At 29.6% G+C, this 23448-nt stretch overlaps 4 protein-coding genes across 26 annotated transcripts; 2 read left to right on the forward strand and 2 right to left on the reverse strand.

Annotated features, from left to right (window-relative positions):
• The first annotated feature begins 5 nt into the window (after positions 1–5).
• LOC122631519 (GATA zinc finger domain-containing protein 14-like) lies at positions 6–2557 on the forward strand. The gene is made up of 4 exons (XM_043817299.1): positions 6–282; positions 1013–1161; positions 1247–1301; positions 1386–2557. The coding sequence occupies exons 2-4, from the start codon at positions 1144–1146 to the stop codon at positions 2555–2557; spliced, it is 1245 nt and encodes a 414-aa protein (XP_043673234.1). The 5' UTR covers positions 6–282; positions 1013–1143.
• A 67-nt stretch (positions 2558–2624) lies between these two features.
• On the reverse strand, positions 2625–13175 carry LOC122631507 (potential E3 ubiquitin-protein ligase ariadne-2). 20 transcript variants are annotated; one of them, XR_006327725.1, is made up of 17 exons: positions 7283–7858; positions 7015–7188; positions 6806–6941; positions 6664–6722; positions 6333–6563; positions 5995–6236; positions 5564–5915; positions 5334–5498; positions 5021–5269; positions 4617–4928; positions 4419–4546; positions 4263–4347; positions 3951–4204; positions 3436–3852; positions 3204–3268; positions 2925–3059; positions 2625–2845 (listed from the first exon to the last, which is right to left on the reverse strand). XR_006327725.1 is itself a non-coding variant. In XM_043817248.1 (17 exons), the coding sequence occupies exons 1-17, from the start codon at positions 7376–7378 to the stop codon at positions 2713–2715; spliced, it is 3129 nt and encodes a 1042-aa protein (XP_043673183.1). In that variant the 5' UTR covers positions 7379–7857; the 3' UTR covers positions 2625–2712. The 20 variants fall into 20 exon arrangements, 18 of the variants coding, with proteins under 18 accessions (XP_043673183.1, XP_043673184.1, XP_043673185.1 ...); XM_043817248.1 differs by having other exon boundaries at positions 3029–3059; positions 7283–7857; XR_006327726.1 differs by lacking the exon at positions 3436–3852 and having other exon boundaries at positions 7283–7853.
• A 433-nt stretch (positions 13176–13608) lies between these two features.
• LOC122631506 (synaptojanin-1) lies at positions 13609–18906 on the forward strand. 2 transcript variants are annotated; one of them, XM_043817247.1, is made up of 7 exons: positions 13609–13861; positions 14084–14441; positions 14520–14684; positions 14832–15886; positions 15955–16526; positions 16669–16843; positions 16932–18906. In XM_043817247.1, the coding sequence occupies exons 1-7, from the start codon at positions 13735–13737 to the stop codon at positions 17924–17926; spliced, it is 3447 nt and encodes a 1148-aa protein (XP_043673182.1). In that variant the 5' UTR covers positions 13609–13734; the 3' UTR covers positions 17927–18906. The 2 variants fall into 2 exon arrangements, with proteins under 2 accessions (XP_043673182.1, XP_043673181.1); XM_043817246.1 differs by having other exon boundaries at positions 13611–13861; positions 16920–18906.
• Positions 18907–19212: 306 nt separating this feature from the next.
• LOC122631520 (guanine nucleotide-binding protein G(i) subunit alpha) lies at positions 19213–23207 on the reverse strand. 3 transcript variants are annotated; one of them, XM_043817301.1, is made up of 4 exons: positions 22706–23207; positions 21707–21891; positions 21322–21608; positions 19213–21241 (listed from the first exon to the last, which is right to left on the reverse strand). In XM_043817301.1, exons 1-4 carry the CDS (start codon positions 22824–22826, stop codon positions 20764–20766), a joined length of 1071 nt encoding a protein of 356 aa, XP_043673236.1. In that variant the 5' UTR covers positions 22827–23207; the 3' UTR covers positions 19213–20763. The 3 variants fall into 3 exon arrangements, with proteins under 3 accessions (XP_043673236.1, XP_043673238.1, XP_043673237.1); XM_043817303.1 differs by lacking the exon at positions 22706–23207 and adding an exon at positions 21994–22081; XM_043817302.1 differs by lacking the exon at positions 22706–23207 and adding an exon at positions 21978–22059.
• Between the last annotated feature and the right edge of the window lie 241 nt (positions 23208–23448).

Here is a 23448-nt window from a genome sequence, read left to right on the forward strand (position 1 = left end):
CACACACACACACACACATTTAGATATATAAATAGTATTACACAGTAATTTGAATTAATTGCATGATTTACAAAATACACTAATCGAATATATTAATTATTCAAGAAATTATTATTATATTAAAATAATTATATTATAATGTCAGATCAATTAATAGAATGATTAATGAATCGTAATATCAATATTGAACGCGCCATTTTTAAACAAAGATTTAAAAAGCGTGTCAGACCTGTATATGAAAGTGTTTTTCTTTTTCCATTGCAACTCGGTTTTCTTTAACAAGTAACAACAAGTTTACTATTAACTAGTGTCTACTTTCCATTATCATTTTACTTTCTATGCTACTTCTTCATGCTACTGCTGTCTATATTCTATTTTTTGCATTCAAATATCTAACACACTCCGAGAAAGAAAGTCATAGAGTGATGCAAAAAAACGACACATCATTTGATCCGGTTCTTTCTGTTAATTCTACCTTCTATCTATTCTAACATATTGATTTAGAAATTGTTTCCAATAAAAATTTTATAATTCATCGTTCGTTTAGGATTAAAAGAGAGATAACATCAAAGTCACATATCGATTTCGTTTTTTAGTAGTATCGAAACGTAGTAAAACGCGCTCTATTCAAATTGACTTGATCAATTTTCAGACAGCATGCACTTAAATGCATACGTGCCTGCATGCACATACACTAGAAAGTATTTGAAAGAAAATTAACGAATATATACACGTATATTGTGTGGACAAAGTATAAATTATAAGAAAATACAAATTTTACTATTGGAAAAAAAAAACAATTTTTTGAAAATATATAATGTAACAAAAAATATAGTATAAGATAAAGGATACATATTTATGTAATAACAATTATCTTACTGACCTATTACTGAGAACTTGTAAAAGTAAAGAATTAAGACAAGCTAACTCTTACTCTCTATGCTCTGTATGGTCAAGACCCATCCGGTGTCCCATCAATATGTGTACTTCAAGATCGCTTTTACCTTTCTAGGAAGGAGGGACATCTCTCAAGAGGTATAAAACAGTAAGCAGCAGATTTGTACATCAGTAAGTGCAGTTCCATCTTAGTTAGTAAAGAACTATATTTTTAAATTTTTTATTCCATAATTAATTCTTATCAAGATGCCAAAAACAAGATTGGTAAGTAGACAAATAATATCGATACATACAAATATTTTTTTCTTCTCAATAAAATAAGTATATTATAAGATTATTATTTTTGTAGTATAGAATATTTACGTGTTCTATCCTTATGGTTCATACAGCAGCATCCACTGGCAGTATGTATTTTTTTGTTTACTAATCGATTATTTTATCAATCTCTAATATTAATAATAAATTAATTTAACAAATAATTTTTATAGATTACTATTTTAAACCGGATGATAGATATGAACCTAACATACATATTTTCAATGGAAGGTTTATACCTGGAGATAACATAAACCAAAAAAACATTAATAATTATGATACAGAAAATCAAGAAAGGGATTATGCATTTAATGGCAGAATAAATAAAGCGAATCTTGAAGTCAGTAATTTACCATTACTTACTCATTCGACTGATAATAGATTGCCAGGACATATGGATACAAATTATGAAAATCATAATAACAATTTGAATCTTATAAAAGAACATCTACCTTATCATTTTCAAAAATACTCTAGTAATAGTAGCAATACAGAGTTTGATTTTGGAAAATACAGACATCTAGATTCATCTCAATATTCAAATGATCACCATCAGAAAGGATCTTCTCATACTGATTTTATATCTGGAAGCTATTCTACTGGAGTCCCATCATCGTATCTCGCTCCTATAAGATACGAACAAGGTTCTGACACATCTATGGTAGATGATACATATATCAATAATGATCATCAACAATTCTATGGAAAACAAAGAAGTAATACATTTAATTCCAAAGGAAAATATAATTACGAAGATGATGCATTAAATATATTTTCACCTGATATATTTTATATGCAAGAAGATTATAAGATCAAAGATCAAATTCAAGGTTTAAATCAAAACCAAGACACATCTTTTGCTGACTTATCAACCTCTGTATCAAATAATTATAATTCTAACGCACATGGTAAAAAAATTAATTTTCATAAGTTGGAAAGACCAGTTAATTATAGAGGAATCAAATACTCATCCATTCGTCCTTCTAAGAGTAATTTAAATCATATAATAAAGGGACATAAGAATAATCATCTTCCTAATAGTTATGCAAAAGATAATGGGAAAGCAATAATAATTAAAATTGGTGGCTCCAGTATTTATCCTAGATATGTTTATTCTACAAGATTTTATCCTAATACTAAAGGTGATGTAAATAGAGGTTATAAAAAAAAACGTAATAATTTCTTAAATAGGCCACGGAATAATCCAGTACCTATTCATTCGATAAATTTCAGTCATAATAATGACAACATTAACAATAATTATGATGATTCTGAATCTTCTGAATTATATAATAGAAATACCGAATATACAGACAGTATGAGAACAAATGCATTTACTACGTAAATCTGCGTACTCTTGATCGAAAAACTGTTAAAAAAAAAAATTTATTTTTTATAAAATTTAAAATAAATTTTTTGTTAAGTAATTGAATTTTTATTATTCGCTATCATTTGTTTATAGGTTCATATTTTCAGTCGTGTTATACGCACGCATGCACATTAATGTAAGCAAGGAGGCGTTCTTGAAATTTTTGGTTTAGCCAAGAATGCTTCTTCTTCTTTATAGCATTTAAATTTGATTGCATTGGTAGCATTATCAAGTAATTTGTCGTCATCATTGTTTATGTTATTCCTACAAAATGATTAAGACTTAGCGATTAAGAATATTTTTATAATAAATATTTTACTTAATAAAATATAAAATAAAAAACCTTCAACTTAAGGAGACAATTCATATACGTAAAATCGTGGAATTTGTAATGTCAAAAAATATACAAAAACAAAATTTATAACGATTTCATTATTTCTCACTCACAATGATGCAATACTGCTGAAGTTTTCTAGTTCTGTAAACACAATCCAAATTTGTGCGTCATTGTTGTATATTATAATTATTATACATCTAATATATGATAATATATAAGATTTACAATATTTTTTTTTAAGTTATATATATATATAAACATTATTAAAAAATATAACAACCATACCTTTTTTATTTTCTTGTGCAGATTCTAAAGTCATTGAAGATGATATTGTCATTGTACTACTTTCTCTAAAAAAAAAAAAAAAAATTATATCATTAATAATAGAGGTAATAATAAAAATATATAATTTAAGGTGATATGATGTAATATAATAATATATAATAAATTAAAAAAAATATATTTCAGAGTTTTACATCATATCAACTTGATAATTTTTATTTGATTATTGACACACTTGGAAGTTTGATTTTCATATAAATATACTGTAAGATCATCGGTCACAGTTTTCTTTAAATAATTTTGCTTAAATGTGCTCATTTTTTTAGAATTTGGATTAGTCAATCCTTTGTCATTTTGTTTTTCTTCTTCTGCATATTGTACATTCACTGTATTATGTTTTTTAGATACACAAGCTAAATTTGTCATATTTTCACCAAGATTGTTTGATACATTATCTGACACAATTTTTTCAGTATGTTTATAACAAATCATATTAGATTCACTAGACAATTGTATTGTTTGTGAAGTATTGTCAAAATTATTTGTACGTTTTTTATTTGGGATTATTTTGCTTTTAGATAATTTCAACATACTATTATTTTGATTAACTAATTTATCTTTGCTTTTTTCTCTTTTTTCTTTCCATGTGGATCTTTATTAATCAATTAAAATCAAAATAAATCAATATAACACTTATAGTCAAATATAAAATTTATAATTATATGAAATAAAAATTGCAATCAGAAGTACCTTGGAACATGTTCAAGTAATGTCAAACTAGTATTACTACAAGACTGATTATGTTTCTTATTGCTTTGTACAGGCAGTAATTTTGTATCAGAGGATTTTGCCAAGACTTTATCAATAACTATAGATTCTTTCTGAAATAAATCTGGTGTAATCATGTAACATGTTGACAACAATACTTCCCCATATAACTCTGCTTTATGATTTTTAACAGGATCATCCTCCTCTAATTCATTTTCCAATACATCAAATTCTTCCTACAAATTTTAATATTACTTAAAAATATAATTATTGTGATTCTAAGAGTATACCTACATTATCATTATCTGAAATTGCTTCATCTTCAATGTCAATAGTACATTCACGTTTGTGTACTTTCAAAATGTGTTCCAGATATTTCCTGAAATATTATTAATTATATAAAAAATTATTCTATCTTAACGTCATAGAATTATCATTTTTTCCTTATACCTCATTTCTCCAATTTTATTCTTACATAATTGTTCTAATATAGATGAAAGATTTACATGTTTTGCTTCATTATTTATTTGATCATTTACAAGAAAATTATTTAATGCTCCATTAACATATGGTGATACCTATAATATAAATAATTAATTAATAATATACTTGTAAAAATTATTATTCATATTAGATTAATCTACTCACAGAAGGATGATCAACTGCCAGAAGCATTATAAGAGTTGATATAAGTAATGATGCTGTTGTAGATATTCTAATCTGAGCTTGTTTATGCAATGATAAATTCATCAAAAGAGCTGTTGCATATTTTAATCTATAAAAACTCATTGTATTACTTTCATTATGTAGATGATAAACCAACCATTCCAGCAGTCCACTATCTATCATATATAGTCTTTGCTGCTTGCGCAATGATAATTTTTGTAAAGTAGACAGTGTCATGTCATAAGTGAGAGAATCTATTCCATCGTGGTAGTTGTCATTGAGGCAATTAAATATCTAACACATTTATTACATTGTAACTTCTGTAAACTTTCACATATATAAATATTAATGTAAATTTAATACACTTTAATCAAGATATTACATACCACCCTAACTATAGATGAATCCATGGATAAATAATCTCTACCACATTGTAAGGAAGCAAAAGTATTTAACAATCTAGCTGCAGATTGTTGCAATGGATGTGGCATTGGAACATTTTCTGGTGTTAATAAATACGGTAAAATTGATCTTCCATTATCACTGGCAATCTGACCATGTAATCCTAATAAATCTCTACTTATATATTCGTGTATAGCTTCATCACGTTCTCCAGGTTGACTTAAAGTAATTTTCTATAAAAATTTATTCTATTTATTATGTGTATTGCTTTAAAACTACGTAAGGTATATCTGTTACCCATCGTAATGCTTGCAAGAGAAGTAATTTTGTCTTTACATTTCCATTTATTAAATGTAATTTAATCTTTTTAAAATCTAATAACTTTGGTGATATATTAATGATATTAAAATTAGGCTGCATAATATCTCGTTTATTTGTATCATTGGACTGTTGTACTTTTACCTAAAAATAAATAAAAATGTAGTACATAAAATATGTATCTTAGTAAAATCCTTAAAATTACATACTTGAAATTCATCTCTTATGTTTTGATTAAATAAATCTGGAAATATCTTCATACAAGATTCTAACATTCCTTGTAGATCAACAGGTTGACCTTTTACTGAATTTTCAAGAACTGCTGTTAACTCTGCAGCTATACTTAGAAGTTTATGATAATCTCCATGTAATTTATGAAATCGAGATTTTAATTTTTTATGATTAGAATGAAGATTATATAAATGGGATTTTGTTAATGCTAATTCTTGATTATATGGTATTAATTTTGGATTGTATCTATAAATATTTTGATGATCTGTGTTTTCTACTAAATAATACTGTGGATAATCTTTTATTAAATTATTCTGTGTCTGTGTACCTCTGCAGAAAATTAAAAAGTTGATTGTAAAAATTATATCGAAATTTGTATAGTAACATTTTTAGTTTAAATTAAGCTTACTTTGATTCCATATTATATTTTCTTTCATAAGAAATATTAAGTTGTTCTTCACTTTTATCTTCTAAAAAGTCAGGTACATCTCTGTCATTCGGCTTAATTGGTACATTATTTTTGGTAACAATTTTTTCTGAATTATCTGTATTAGATATTTTACAAGGAATTGTTGAAGTAGTTATATCAATCTCAGACATCTTACTTGATTCAATGTAATTATCCATAATTTCTTCATTCTTTTCACTATCCTATAAAAAATTTAATAAAATTTGCAATTTTTATTATATCGATTTTTTTGTCTTATTTTGGATCACACAAATATACCATAGATTCATATTATTTACCTGTACATACTTTGCAATAAATTCTTGCAAATGTATAGATAATTTTTCTGTCCAAGACTTATTAAGTATTTCACGAAATAATGGATCAGACAATGGATCTTCTATATAAGGTAATGCAAAGAATGCTCTTAATTGAGTTTCATATTTTAATTCTTTACCATCTGTATTCAAATATTGTTGTAGCCTTGTCATATTTTTGTTAAAATCTTTTTCAAGTTTGGTTGTATGCTTCTGTTTATCATTAACGATTGTTATTAGAATTTTATTCTTATTAATGAAATGCAATATAATAAAACAAACAAGTTTTTTTTCAGGCATATAATTTCATTACCTCTATTTCTAAGAAAGAAGAATCCTCTTTAGTAGAGGCTGCTGCAGGTGTGTTTTTGTCTAAATTAAAAAATAAACTAATGTTAATATATCTTTCAAAAAATTCTAAATTTGTACATAAAAAAATAAAAGTTTCTTATTACCTTTATTATGATTTTTTTGTTGGATTAAAATTAACATAGATTTAGGTAAAATGACAAAATATACATGTAATTTAAGCGTTAAGATTTTGTACTCTTTACATGTTTTCATACGATCTGGTATATATTTGTTCCATAACTAAAAATAATAAATAAATAATCTCCTGGATATTTCTTTGTTAGTTTTAAATTTATTTTAAAGAAATACCTACTTCAAAAAATTTTATAGCATTTCCAAATTTGTAGCTCAGTAAAATTTGTTTACTTGGTCCCATAACAAAAGATTTGTTCATGATTATAGAATCCTCTAAATTTTTAACAACAACTTTATTGGCTTCTTCGATTAATTTTCCCGCAGTACTATTAAAATTACGATTTAGAAGAAACTATAAAAATATATAGAATAAAGATAAATAATATCAAAACATATTAATATAACAAAGCACATATATATTATTTCAAATAAATTTGATAAATAACCTCATTAGTATTTGTTTGATCGGGTTCGAAGAAATTTCTATAAAATCCTTTTTTTAGTTGCTGACAATCATGATCACTTGATCCATCATTACACATCTTGATAATAAACAAATATATTCTCGGATTCAGAGATATATTTAATTATTAAAAGTTGCTTATATTTTTTATATTTTTTCTATATTATATATTAAAAGAATATAATTCTTCTTCCACATAAGGCACATGTTGCGTATTCTCAGAAAAGTAATCGTCGTATAAGGAATTGAATTTATGCAACGACATTACTGATCGATAATACTTCGGTTACACGCCGATGACAAACGTAAAGAAACATTTTATCGTTTATGTAAACACATTGTTATTGTTATTGTTACGTATCCAGTAGAAACGTTAATGAGTAGAAACCTTCATGAGATAAAAGAAATAGTAAAAATAAAATAACGTATATATCGTACAAAATTAATATTAGAGTTAATCTAATTTTTTTCTAAATAGTTTTTTTTTATATAAATATTATATTAATACAGATAAAACAATTGTTCAATATCTCATCTTTCGATAAAAACAGTACATATTAATTTTTTTTTTACATGTCAAATGAAACATTTTATTTATATAAAACGTTTTTATACATGTGTGTGTGTGTGTGTGTGTGTGTGTGTGTGTGTGTGTGTGTGTGTGTGTGTGTGTGTTTATATATATATATACACATCAAAATAAAATTACAATATAATGACAATAATATGCAATTAATTAATTTGATAATATTTACGATATTAAATAATCTGATTATATGATCGCAATATTGATTACCTATGTCTTACTATATGGAAGTTGCTGCATACGAAGTCCCTAAGAAAAAAGTACATTGATTTTAAAATCAATTGAACGAATCGTAATTGAATAAATAAGAAATATTATATTATGAATAATTTAAAATAAATAAATATATTTATATTTATATGATTGTACTTACCTCTTAGAAAGTTATACACAACACACACACACACACACACGAACATATATATATCGAATTTAAAAAAAAGAAATAGTTTTTATTTTGACTAACATTAAAATTTGTCGAGGATCACGGGTTATTAAGGATTTTGTTAGAACTTAGAAAAAGCATAATAATTATATATATTTATATTACCTTCCAATGGAATCGTCTTTTATGAAGGTTTATTTACCTTAATGAGACATATTAATTATCGTATTACATTCATTTTGCGCACTGATCATGAAGTTTTTAACAAAGATTCAATTTCTTCTTTTTTTTTTTTTTTTGTTTCTTGTTATCTATAGAGAATTACCTAATCTAAATAATTTTTTTAAAAAATGTGAATTTTTTCAATTACAGTTAATCTTTTTTTGAATATATTTCGTCGTTGCATATGGCTTAATACTAATCATAGAAAATGTCATATTCTTTTACACGTCGTCATAGTATGTACACAGCGACCAGTGCTATTCGCTTGCACCGGTGTACTTAGGCTACAGTCATTTATGTATATAACATATCTTAAGAATAAAAATACTTGTGACAACAAATTAAAAAATGAAATGAATGTATAAAAAAAAGAAAAAAAAATAAAATAAAATAAAAATTATGGTATAAATCTAAAATTCAATATCATGCGACAATAAATGATTTTTTTCGAACGTATACACGTGACAACAATACAGATTACATTTGGAAATACTTTTTGGCTATTTAAAGGAACTACTTGTAATTTTTCAAGCATATATTTTTTATATTTTTTTAAAAATTATTACGCGCCAGACGTTCGTGTTTTTATTTCTTTTTATATTTCCATCAAGAATATCAATCATTCCAAAATTTATAAGATTGGATGTTGTTATCAAGCCAATATTTAAAATAATGTTTCCATATTTCGCACACGTGTTATGCTTTTATTATGGTATTATTTTATATCTTCTTTTGGGGAAAAAAAAAAAAAAAAAGAAAAAGAAAAATGATCTTCATCGAATGAAAAGAGTAATGAGAGAATAAATATCCTTTTCGGCTAACTTATAATAATTTCTAAACATATACTATACTTAACCTCTGCAAACCGTAAAAGTGTTCCTTATCAGGAAGACTGCTCTTTGCATATTGAATCACGTCTTTAGAGACATGAAACTTAAAAGCGCAGGAAGTTTTGATCTATCATTACTATACATACGTATCCATATTTCAAAAATCAAAACTAGTGATGTTGACATTTTAGAAAGACCTAAGAGAGAGAATCTGTGACATTTGTAAAATAAATCTTATTTAATTAATAGTTATACCTCGAGAAAGTCCTTTAATAAAGTAACGCGACGTTTCTCGGCAATATCCATTTGATTTTCCAAATCACCGCGATCCGTTGTTTCAGCTCGCTCTATCTTCCATGAAAGGTTTTCTATTTCTGCTTCCAATTGTGCTTGCTGATATTCAAACTATTAAAATAGAAAGAAATGATTCATTCAAAACTTTAAGCTTATTTATTAGAAGAATTTTTTATAAATTGCTAAGTTCTTACAAGTTCTTTTCTTGGACCAGGTTCCATGTAATAAGCATAAGGATATGTATATTGTAAAGTATAACGACAGCGAGCTAAAAGTGATGCAGCTTCAAACAAGTGTTGCCAATCTATCCATGTACCACTTGCTGTCATAACTTTTTTGTTAATTCTCATTTTTATACCCTCTAAAGTTTGTTCTTCTAGTTTAAGAGATTTACTATGATTTTCCCACTACAATGAATTTCTTGTTGATAACAGATAATGATGTTGATATTATGATACTGATATTACTAATAAATGATATAAGCTTACCCTTTCATAATAATGTAAATATTTTTTAAGTGCTTCCCTTGCTTGGGCATGAACACTTTCATGCGCTATATTAGGATTCTCCTTATAACGTGAACATTCATAATATTCACTTCCATGTGCTTTCCAATCACCGAGACACATCCAACAAAAATCATGTTTACAGTTATAACACTGCATATGATTACAACCACCATTTTTTTCTATACAAATATGACATTTTGGACACTAAAATACACGAAATTAATATGAAAAAATTATGTATGCATAATGGATTAATGCAATTAATTTTAGACTCTTACATCTTTGGTATGAGCACTAATATAGTTTGCTGTTTCTGAATCATCTGCACATTTTGTTAACCACTTTTTAATTGTGTTACAGTCAGTAGGAGCATGATAATCCATACCACATCGAAAACTGAACCATGAAAACAATAATTACTATTTATAAAAATATATATATATATATGTACCCAAATATATTATTTATAACAGATAGAACCAAATATGCATACCAAAATACAGTTTTACAAGAAGAACACATAACTCTTTTAGCTCGTTGCTCTTTTGAACGCATGACTATTTGGCAATTTGGACCAGGACAAAATCTTAACTGTGGATGAGATTTTACATAATCACAAAAAGCAAACTGTTGATACCTTTCTCTCATGTTAGGCTTAGTGAGCAAAGATAAGACAAAGTCTTCTGGTACTAAAACGTCACAGTCTTGTGCCATGCAACTTATTCCTTGGAACAATTAACATTTATTATGAAGCTTATTTATAGAATTAAATTTTCATTATTTTGCAAATAATTGACTCCATAACTTACCAGTAGATATACCTTGTGTTATTTGTACTTCAAAATGCATACACCAACAGTCTTTGCAAAAAGAATGACCACACATAAGAGTAGAAAATTTATCAGCAGAATGAATAGTTACACACACAGAACACAATCCACCCTTTAGACTCTTTATTCCTGACGTAGAATCCACCAAAGGCACCGGTCTAATTTTCGAAGTGATCAATAAGTTGGAAGCATTGGTACGATATTTCGAAATAATATCTTGCAGTGCCCAATTCTGTGCGTGTAATAATACTTTGGCTAAGGACGGTGTTATACGTAGACTGTTGCTCAGTACTTCCACATTTTCATTCAAAAGCCTTTCTACCTCGTCAACTCTTAAACAATCATAAATGGCATACTCGGGATCCCTCCTATTTTGATCTGGATCAACATCATTATCTACTTCACCACCCCATGGTTGTACATTGTAATAATCTTCATAACCTGGGTCTCCACAATCTGAATCCGAGTAATCCATTTCACTGTCATATTCTTCGCCTGACATCTATATACACAATTATAATTGTATTACTTTACAATTGAATAACACAGATCACATTTACAACCATAAACATATAAAAAAACATATGAATAAATTTTCCAAATATTTTTACAAACTTGTAACATTATTAAATCATATCAAGTACAAGATCAAATCAATGATTTATTTTTATAACCTCAGAATGGTATTATTATTTTCACACTGATGATTTCAATCAAGTACATTAAAAATGAGATGAAAATAATAATAAATAAATTTTCATAATAATCTCAATTTGTGAGAGTTCAAGAATAAATTTATTCAGACACAAATATATATTTAGATATTCAGATATGTTAAAATAAAATCGTAATAATGCCGCGTTTATAATGATTAATCGTTTTCTTAAGAATTTTATGAAGGTTTAAGCTGTCTATATCGTCGACTAACAACGGACTCGTGTATCTTTGTAACTTGATTTACGATTAGTAGTAATTAGCTCGTGGGAAAATATCTACGGCCAAATAAAAACGTGTATATATTTATGTTTTTTTACGTTGTATATAAGGCGAGAATAGTATCGAAAGATTTTATTTTAATTTGTCTTATAAGGAGTAACGCACACTAGCACGTAGGCTCATCAGATCCGTTTCAATGCTTGTGTTAGACTACTCGTAACAGATGATTCAAGTAAAATCCGAAGGTAGATAGGGATAAGTATGTCAAAATCACCTGACATCAAACAGCTGAGGTTGTTTAAGTATGAGTAAAGAGAGAAACGTATAAAGAGTGTATATACATTGAGAAAGATATAACATTGTTCACGATCGTAAAGAAATGAAGAAAGAAAAAAAAAAAAAGAAAATCGTGTAATGTATTACACGCAGGTACATACCTCTATTGAGTTCATAGCATTTTTTTTTTAAAACACGCTTTAACCTTATACAATACGACAGCGAGACGGAGCGTGCTTGTATACTTTTATTTTAGATTCTCTTCTCGATCTTCGTAATCTTTTGAATCCTTTTTTTTTCTCTTGACAATGTCAAAAATTCATCGTTCGATTTTTCTCATACGATAATTCACATCAATTTGATGTATTTACAAGAATTTACGAGAACAGGATTACTTCTTTTCTTACTACGTTCTCTTCATTCACAGCGTGCGTGTACGCAAGAGAAAACAAGAATATACTAGTAACTAATCGTCGAGATCTGTTTTATCCATTGTAATTAACGTTTACATTTTTTATTACATTCGATTTTCCTTACATTCGAAGAATTCGTTTATCTCTTTCTCTCTATCTCTCTCTTTCTGTTATGTTTATATATATATATATATTTTTTTTTTTAACAATAACGTGATTAAAATTTAATTTCTTCTACAGTAACGAAAGATGATAAATAAATAAAAAAAAAAATTGATTGATCTTACAGAACTGGAGGAACAAAAAATAATTGTTGTTAATTTAATGAAAAATACGAAGCTCTATAACTTCGGTGCCTTTCTAAAGTGTTTTAAAAAAGATACACACACACACCACACCTTTAAACGCGCAATGTATGTAACATTGCGTCGCTATGAAAGAGAACACTACTTCTCAAGCGACTATATAGATACATAGCACACACACATACACGTAATACACTGTAAGCAATGATCGAATCATGATTTTATGATGATTTTGTTAGTTTAGCTTTCGATCGTTCTATGAATTTATTCTATGAATCCTACTAATGTAGAACAAGATATATTTTTAAAGTATGTGCTTCGAGTATACATATATATATATATATATGTATATATATATATATATATAAGTATATATATATATACACAACAAAGTAATAAAAGTTCTTTTGTATAGCTAATTTTATAGTCAATATATTTAATTTGTTTTTAATTTGAAAAATTTTTCTATAAGATGATTTAACTCTATAATAATTTAAAATTTCGTCAAAATATGTTATAATATGTGTATGTTTATATATACATATATATATATATATATACATGTATATATCTGGATACATAATAATCTTATACAATCGATATATATGTTCCTAACTTCGATTTTTATATAGTAAAAATAATATTGCGATAGATGGCGTTCGAGTATTAATCGAAGAAAGGAAAAACGAGATTGGTCGAACGATCTTCGAATTTTTGGTCGATGTAGAAACGATATCTCGAGTGGGAGTTGCGGCTTATGATCACAGTAGTGGTATGACAGAAGCGCTGTCATTTAGAATTGAACGAATAACTTATTTGTCAAATATTTAAAAACATCGCCACAACACAATGGCGATGGGCAAAGGTTTTCGCGTATACGAAAAATTAAAACCACCTAGTCCACATTCCCTTTTGTTAGAACGTCGAAATCATAAAGAAACTGTTTTATTTGAATCTCAGGCTGTCGCTGTACTTTGTAAGTATATAACGTTTATTAATTTTCTAATTACGTAGAGAAAGGAAGTAAGAGAAAGAGAGAGTATAGTTTTAATAACAAATGTTCGTTTTCCACGATGCTATCATTTTTCATTTTTAAAACTAACATCTTCGTATTGTAATTCGTATCTAACCGGATTAATCGTCTCTTTTTTCCGAATAAATCGATTGTTATATATCTCTTCTTCGACCTTTTTTCCAGCTCTTCAAGAAACAGAATCCTTGAAAGGACAATATACAAAATTATTAGATGCCTATGGATGTTTAGGAGTGTTACAATTAAATGCAGGAGAGAACACTTTACTTTATCTTGTCCTTGTTACCGGTTGCTTCTCAGTTGGTAAAATTGGTGAAACCGAAATCTTCCGAATCACACAATCACATTTTGTTCCTTTACATTATAGTCAAGGAAATGAAGATCGCGTTTCAGAAGTTAGGAAATTTCTTAATTCCGGTACATTTTATTTTTCTTGGACAGCGGGGCAACAAGAATGTCTTGATATCACACTCAGTGCCCAAAAAAGAAGTAAATCAACAACCACAGATAATAGATTTTTTTGGTAAAATAGATTTTATATTAGTACAAACTATTTGTTTTTAATCGAATAAAAAGAAAAATATTTTTATCTAATAAATAGGAATCGAATGTTACACATTCATCTGTTAAGATATGGAGTAGATACGAGCCAATGGTTACTTAAAGCGATGTGTGGCAGTGTAGAAATTCGTACCGTTTACGTGGGCCATAGACAAGCTCGCGCAGTTCTTGTATCAAGATTAAGTTGTGAAAGAGCAGGTACTAGGTACGTATATCGATCGACAATGCTATAATAAAGTCTATGTACAATGATAGTAGAAATATTTTAATACCGTATTAAATGTTTCCTGTATATATATATATATATATATTTACTCTAGAAAAAATAATTTCTTTTTATGCCTTTATATAGATTTAACGTTAGAGGGACCAATGATGATGGACACGTAGCTAATTTTGTGGAAACCGAACAAACTATTTATTTGGATAATGAAGTAACATCTTATATACAGACTAGAGGATCGGTTCCTTTATTTTGGGAACAACCTGGAATACAAGTTGGTTCGCATAAAGTTAAAATATCCCGAGGATTTGAAGCTTCAAAACCAGCTTTTGATAGACATTTAACTATGATTAAGCAAAGGTATGGACAACAAGTGATAGTAAATCTTCTGGGCTCCAGTCTCATTGGTAGTAAAGAGGGGGAAGCAATGTTAAGTCAATTATTTCAAACACATCACAATATGTCAGAACACAAAGATGTACCACACATATTATTTGATTATCACCAGGAGTGTAGAGGTGGAAACATGAAGAATCTCTCCAAACTAAAAGCTAAAGTGGAAAAGTACTTAGAGTCCTTTTCCTTATTTTACGCTGCTGGAAAAAATGTAATACTTGAACAAACTGGTACAATTCGTACTAATTGCTTAGATTGCTTGGACAGAACTAACTGTGTACAAACTTTTTTTGCATTAGAATTGCTAGCACAGCAATTGAGTTTATTAAAACTACTTGAAAAACAACAAATGGTATCAAGATTCGAGGAAGTTTTCCGTCAAATGTGGATATATAATGGCAATGAAGTCAGTAAAATTTATGCTGGAACAGGCGCGATTCAAGGAAGCTCGAAATTATTAGATGGAGCAAGATCTGCCGCTAGAACGATACAAAATAATCTTTTGGATTCTAGTAAGCAGGAAGCTATAGATATTTTGCTCTTAGGTTCTACATTAAATACAGAGATAGCCGATAGAGCTCGATTATTATTACCATCTAATATGTTACACGCTCCGCCAAGTGTATTGAGAGAAATGTGTAAAAGATATAATGAATATGTGACAACAATGAAGCTTAGAATAAGCGTTGGTACTTATAACGTGAACGGTGGTAAACATTTTCGAAGCGTATCGCATAAAGATATTTTACTTTCTGATTGGTTATTAGATGCTCCACGTTATTCATCGTGTAAGTATAGATAGATATATTAAATCTAATGTTACGATTATATATACATTTTTCAATAATATTTTCAGCATTGGTATCTGTTGAATATGATAATATACCCGTGGATGTATTTGCAATTGGATTTGAAGAAATAGTAGATTTAAATGCTAGTAATATTATGGCAGCTAGTTCTGACAACGCAAAAGCTTGGGCAGAAGAATTACAAAAAGTATTATCAAGAGATACCGAATATGTTCTTGTTACATATCAACAATTAGTTGGAGTTTGTTTGTATTTATTCATACGGCCTGAACATGCTCCTTACTTGAGAGATGTTGCAGTAGACTGTGTGAAAACAGGTTTAGGTGGTGCTACGGGTAATAAAGGTGCGGCAGCTATACGATGTGTCTTATATTCTACATCTTTATGTTTTGTATGCGCCCATTTTGCTGCTGGCCAATCTCAAGTTACTGAGCGCAACGCCGATTACGCAGAAATAACGAGAAAAATAACGTTCCCTATGGGTAGAACACTAAATACTCACGATTACGTATTTTGGTGCGGAGATTTTAATTACAGAGTTGACATGGATAAAGACGAAATGAAGGAAATGATCAAGAGGAATGAAATTGATCAAATACTGCAGTATGACCAATTAAAAGTAAAAACCTTAAACATTTTTCTAAATATACGCAAATTATCTAGAACAATATGACACAATTTGATTTTAATAGTAGCTTGCAATTCTTCGGTCGATTTATTCTCGTAATTGTAGGTATTACTCGCATTCGCTTTTCGAACAGGTACAACAGGAACAGGGTAATGTGTTCAAAAACTTTTTGGAAGGGTCCATCACATTTCCTCCTACATACAAGTATGATCTTTTTTCCGACGACTATGACACCAGTGAAAAATGCCGGCAGCCTGCATGGACGGATAGAGTTCTTTGGAAACGAAGAAAGCAAATACCTGATATTGGTGAGTGTGAAAGAATACAACTAACAAGAACATTCTACATAAGCTCTGGGTAATTCTGTTAAAACTGTGACCCTAGATTCTCCTACAGATTGGTATCCAGGAAAGCTTATTTATTACGGTAGAGCAGAATTAAAACAAAGCGATCATAGACCTGTTATTGCTATTATCGACGTAGAGGTTCATCGTGTCGAACCACAACAAAGGGAACACGTATTCAAAGAAGTAATCGAAGATTTGGGCCCACCGGATGGAACGATAATAGTAAAAACGGTAGATGAGACGGAAGATGCTGATAGCGCGTTCGATAGTAACGTTATGATGGCTTTGGTTCAAGATCTGTCTCATATCGGCGAAGTGATTCTCGTGAGATTCGTTGGAGAAACGATTTGGGTCACCTTTAGAGATGGACAATGCGCTTTGGCTGCTGCAAAAAAAGGGATGACACACGTCTGCGGCCAAGCGTTAACTTTAACATTAAAGTCACCTAATTGGATGCAACTCATTGAAAAAGAAATAGAAATTTGTAGCAATACTACGGCATCGCAGCCTGGTGCTTTCTCGCCTGTTTCGAAAACTTCTTTGCCAAAATTAGAGCAATTAGGAATTACCGAACACCCATCGGCTAGTAAAGGAAATACAAATGGTGTTACACCACCACCTAGGCCAGCTCCACCAGGCAGACCATCTCAACCGCCGAAAAGTCCATACCAAGAGAAAAAACAAATTCCGCACGCAGGTGTATTTAGCGTATTACCTAATCAATTTTCCACGACGCCAGTTAAAGATAGAGCCGAATCCGATCAAGTGGAAAGATCGTCTCCGGAATCTGCAATTTACGAAGAAATATTAGATGGATTTCCTAATTATCCTGCTCCAACTAGACCACCACCGCCATTACCACGTACTGATCCTTGCCAAGAATCATCGAGCAAATGTATTAGTTCTATACCCCCTCCATTACCGCAAAGACAAATTCCTCCACCTCAGCATGCCCCGCCTAGCTTGCCTACATCGTCGGTTCCACCACCAGTTCCAGCAAGAACATCAGGTGGTCCACCTATTCCAGCGAGAAATCCACATTAAAGACAGAGTTTATGTTAGTCTTCATTTAGAGTATTATTGTCATCTTACATATAAATATTTATGACACTAAATAGAGAAATGAGATAAAAACAAGGCAAAGTTCTCTTTTGCTTCCGTAAGAGTCATCACTCTCTCTCTCTTTCTCTCTCTTGATGCCGCGATAAAACTTCCAAATCTATTTCGTGGCTAGGACCAGTTCTTTATTTGTATACAAAATATCAGTAGGAAAGTGCTTGTTACTGTACCATTTTATTAGTTCGAATCCTTCCGCAAAATAATGATTAAGTGATTCCATAAGATCGTCGTATATCTATGATCTTTGATTATTATTCATGACCTTTGTGTTTATAACGATTATATGTTGTTTACAAAGTAAACGGAAAATAAGTAAAATTTTAATGGCTAGATACAAATACAAGGATCATGAGATAATTTCTGAAAAAATTTCTGTTTATGAGAGAACTAGAGAATTATTTAAAAATAAAATATATATAGCATGTTTGACATATGATACAATGCTACGATATACAATGTTACGCTTAAATTATAGCGCATAATTCGTAATAAAACCCATGGAATATGTTGTAGATTCTATTAGCTCGAGCGAGACATCGTTTGATGTATCTCAAATGTTGCAAAATAGAATTGTGAATTTTATAGGAAACAGTTGTTAATTTATCTATGGAGAAAGTATATACAATGAAAAAAAGGGCAATAAAATAGAGATGCGTTGTAACTTAAGATGAAATGTAATTCTCATTATTCAGCTTTGTATACCGCCGAATGCATATATGTTGTTCAATGTTATAAAGATAGCTATTGTCAAAGTAGTACAAAATTAAGATTCCTTGCTTACCGATAAGTAGCAACACGAAGAGACACTTAAACGAGTAGACAAGAAAAATTTCGTTCCCACATTTATAAACTATTTTCTCCTTCTGAAAGTAAAATAATATTTTTAGAAACATCATTTAAAAGTATTTTTATATGTTCTAATCATTTTTTCCATCGTAACTTACATTTTTCCAATGTGTTTTTTTTTTTTTTTTTTAACAGACAGTGCTTAATAAAACTGGGAACATCTTCCAAAATAAATCACATGATCGAATATTAATCTAAAATATTTTTGTTAAAAAAAAAAAAGACAATTTTGATGTAATTTTAATAACAAAAAAAAAAAAAAAGACGTCATTATGAAATTCCATAAAAAATTATTCGATGGGTATAAAGCGTACGTGTTTATATAGTTTTTTGTTATTTCTGAAATAATAATTACATTTTCAAAAAAAAAAAGAATTGAAACATTCCTAAAACATCGAAATATATCGATATCGAATTTTTATTATTATAGTTATAGCTTAGAATTTTAATTATAAAATATTTGAAGCTGCAACTAATTTGCAGTACTACACCTAATGGATATTAACAGTAATGAATTAATATTGTTTCATAAAAAAAAAAAGAAATTTTATTTATCTAAGTAGCACATAACCGTCCTTCGATTTTGATGCCAATTGATTTATTTGTGCTCTTGTTAAACGGAGATATAAAATTGGTCCCTTTACTTTATACATTGTAGAATGATATATAAAAAAATGTTTTCGCGAAATTTATGTGTGTGTGACGAATATATATATATATATAAATATATTGTAAACACAAAGCGCTGTGCCTGTCACAAAAACTAAGATCATGTGTAAATCAATGTAAATGGCTGTGAACACAAATCCGGAAGAGTATGCTTTTAGTTATAACACATTAATCCCTTTTAGCAAATAAATTATGTACAAAAACGAATATATCCCATAACGATTCCTCACGAGCCACATTTCAATCATTTTAGATCGTTGATGACATCAGAAACGGAAAGTACAAGAATGACTCAACGAATGGCAATGCACCGCGGATACGTCAAGAGTACAAAAGACTATCCCGATCCTAGCAACAGTTTATAACGAATAATATGTAGATGCATTTTAATATATACATCATTTCTCATTTAAAATTAAAATTCTTTCTTGTTACGCTATACGTAGTTAATGATACGAGTTTCTTGTACTTTCTCTTAATTCACAAGATAGTTTACCGAAGATATTCAAATTTTTAAGGGGAAGAACTGTTGCGCACTAAATCACATAACGATTGTGTTTTCGCGTTCCATAACTTTAAATTAATTTCGCACAGCATTCATTTGTAGCACGATAATATATTGGAATGATGCATTGATATTATTTCAACTTACATGATTATGTTTAAATAAATCAATGCAAAATTCGTTGTTGACTTGCGAAGAGTCTTAAATTAATAACTAACTAGATCCTGATCGATCTTAAATACAATGAATAAAAAATTAAGAGATCTTCCGTCTGCACGCTTTATCTTTTTGTAGATGAAGAAAAAAAATCGATTCTTACAAATCCAGATTGATTATAAATTTACAATTTCAAGTGTGATATGTGTGTGTGTGTGTTTGTGTACACATACTGTATATCGTTGCGCGCATTATTCGAAATTAAATTCAGATGAAACGAAAAGCGATTTTCACTGTCAGCATATAATAATATAGAAAAAAGGATGCTGTGTTAAAAAGTACGGGATCCAGTAAGGAAATACCTAATAAAAAAGAATATAGGATATACTAAATGTTAATGAGATGTCAAAGTAAAAGTCTTATGAGATTAGTACATGTGTTTACATGATAATAAACTGTTTTCCCCTCCCTTTCTTTACAGTTTTAATACAGTCTCTTTTTTGTCATGTCTATAAATTGATCGTTGTGTTTCCATTATTTGGAAAGATTTTTTTACATTTTATAAAATAATGGAGTATTGCAACACTTAGCTTAATAATCCACAATTGCTTAAATTATTCTTAATTATGACGTCGGTCACAGCATCGAATACAAATTGTATATTGGATGTATCTGTGGCACATGTGAAATGTGTATAAATTTGTTTCTGATCTTTTCTTTTATTTAAATTTTCGAATTTCATTTGAATATAAGATGCACATTCCTCATAAGTGTTAGCACCTTTATAATCCGGGAAACAAATGGTTAATGGACTTCTAGCAATTTTTTCTTCAAAAAGATCCTTTTTGTTAAGGAATAGTATGATCGACGTCTCAACAAACCACTTGCTATTGCATATGGAATCAAATAGCTTCATCGATTCAATCATTCTATTCATTTCTTCATCCTCTGCAAGGACCAAATCATAACCACTGAGAGCAACACAAAAAATAATGGCTGTAACACCCTCAAAACAGTGTATCCATTTTTTTCTCTCTGACCGTTGACCACCGACATCAAACATTCTGTTAAATTACAAAAGACATACCAAGCTATCACACCAATGATTAATTTATAATACGATTATAATTAACGAATAACGTACTTGAAATGTAATCCTTTAAATGAAAAATGAGTTTCCACAATTCCTGTAGTTTTCACACGTGTTCTAAGAACGTCTTGCTGAGTAGGAATATAATTAGGTTGTGCTATACGATCCAGAGCATTTAGATAATATGCAGCCGAATCGTTCAATTGATATTCTCTACTACGTGTGAAACAAAGTTGTACACCTGCATCTTGCCACAGTCTCTTCATTAACAATACTAACTCTCCTGTAAGTTCACCTTCTTCTGCTGCTGAAGCTAGGGTGAAGAATTGTCGAGCTATATCCTAATGCACGATTATTATAGATTTTTAAGATTAGTTGTACTCGTAACAAACAAATGAAACAACATAACTGAGATTACCCTTTTTAATGTAATACTTACTGCCTTACTAGAATCAGCAAAATCAATTCTTAATTGCCCCATAGCTCTGATTATTGCCATTAAACTTTGTATTGCGTTACTATATACTACTGGCTTATATTGTTCACATTCTTCTTTACTATAGCCAGTTTCATGAATTATTTTCATCTGTTTTACTATTGTAGATTTACCAGATTCTCCAGCTCCTTAAAAATAAATAATCAAAAGTAGAATTTTATGGTATGACAATTATTTACACTGTTATTTCAACATAGTTTGTAAAACAACTGACATAAGATAAAAATTACATTTATGATTTCATGTTTATGTAGTCATACACATAACATTTTTTTTTTTTTCATGTATTGTCTATACTATAATCTTCTTTGAAAATTTTTCGAGAAAGAGAATACATTTTTTATGGATACGCGCGCGCGCGCGTGTGTGTGTGTGTGTTATGTATATACGTATTTATATTTGAACTCTGACGAAATTATATACGTCTAACGAATGCAACAAGTATAAGAAATATATATGACATGCGCACTAACGTCGCGGCAATCGAAAAATACTTCTATTTATCTTCAACAATTAAATCGTCGTGGAGATTCGTTAATTGTCGAAGAGAAAAAAAATGTGAATCGGATTTCAGAGATGATGCATCTCTCGAGAATGATTACGCGGCACGTTTCAAGGAAAAGCGTAAATAGTGGTTTGACGTATATACAACAGTGAGACATCGACAACTCTATATCTATAATAAATATTTTAACATTGAAATAAGGACGTATGATATTCATCTTTTTTTTTTATGAGAATATTAATAATCGTGTCAAAGAAAAAGATCGTATTGTATACACGAAATCATATATATCCCTTTTCAATGGATCAATGGCTGATTATCTCAGTCGAATAAAGACACGCATCAAATTCGTAGGAACAAAAACGATTTGTAATCAGAGGATAATTTGATCGATAAAACAATGAAATATTCAGAAAAGATTAAAAGAAGAAACTTACCGAGCAAGAGGAGCTTGACCTCACTGGCGGCTCGCTCGCCATCGGCCCTCAGATCCTTGTCGATTTTCTTGGACCTTTCAGCGGCTTCTTTGTCTCCGGTGGTGCTTACAGCACAGCCCATCCTCACCGGGATTTTAAATATGCACTGGATAAACAATAAACACCATGCACTGATCGCGTTTATAACACGTGTCTTTCGATTAGTTATATTTGTCCGTTATAATCGGCCGCTACCGTCTGACACTTGTTGCACGGACGCGTGGGAACCGCCCGCACGCGGTTCCGCCTGCATATACGCAACGATTAAAAAACTTTGACAAACGTTTCACGAGTTAATACGCGAAGGAGTTCTCGACTAACTAAATCACTTCTCCCGTAACGTTAGAAAAACGCAATGATAGCAAACGTGAAAAGACCGGTGCCCTTTCTTCGCATTTATTGACACTACTTTCTACGGCCCTTATGACTTTGATGCCAGATCCCGCGAGATCCGGAATGATTTCATTTCATCGCTTATACACCAACTTAGTAAACGTGACTGCGATTGGTCGTGTGATCATACGAGCGTTGCAATTGGTTATCCAGATTCATTTGAATTCTCTTAGCCAATCAGATTTTTCATCCTCTAGTACTTCTGATTCGATGACATATAATCGTATACGCAACGTGCGATTCCATTGGTCATATTTTTAATACTTTCGATGTGATATTTTAACCTGTGAAAAAAAGGAATTTTGAATTTA

This window comes from Vespula pensylvanica, chromosome 9 (assembly GCF_014466175.1).
Source record: "Vespula pensylvanica isolate Volc-1 chromosome 9, ASM1446617v1, whole genome shotgun sequence".
NCBI lineage: Eukaryota > Metazoa > Arthropoda > Insecta > Hymenoptera > Vespidae > Vespula > Vespula pensylvanica.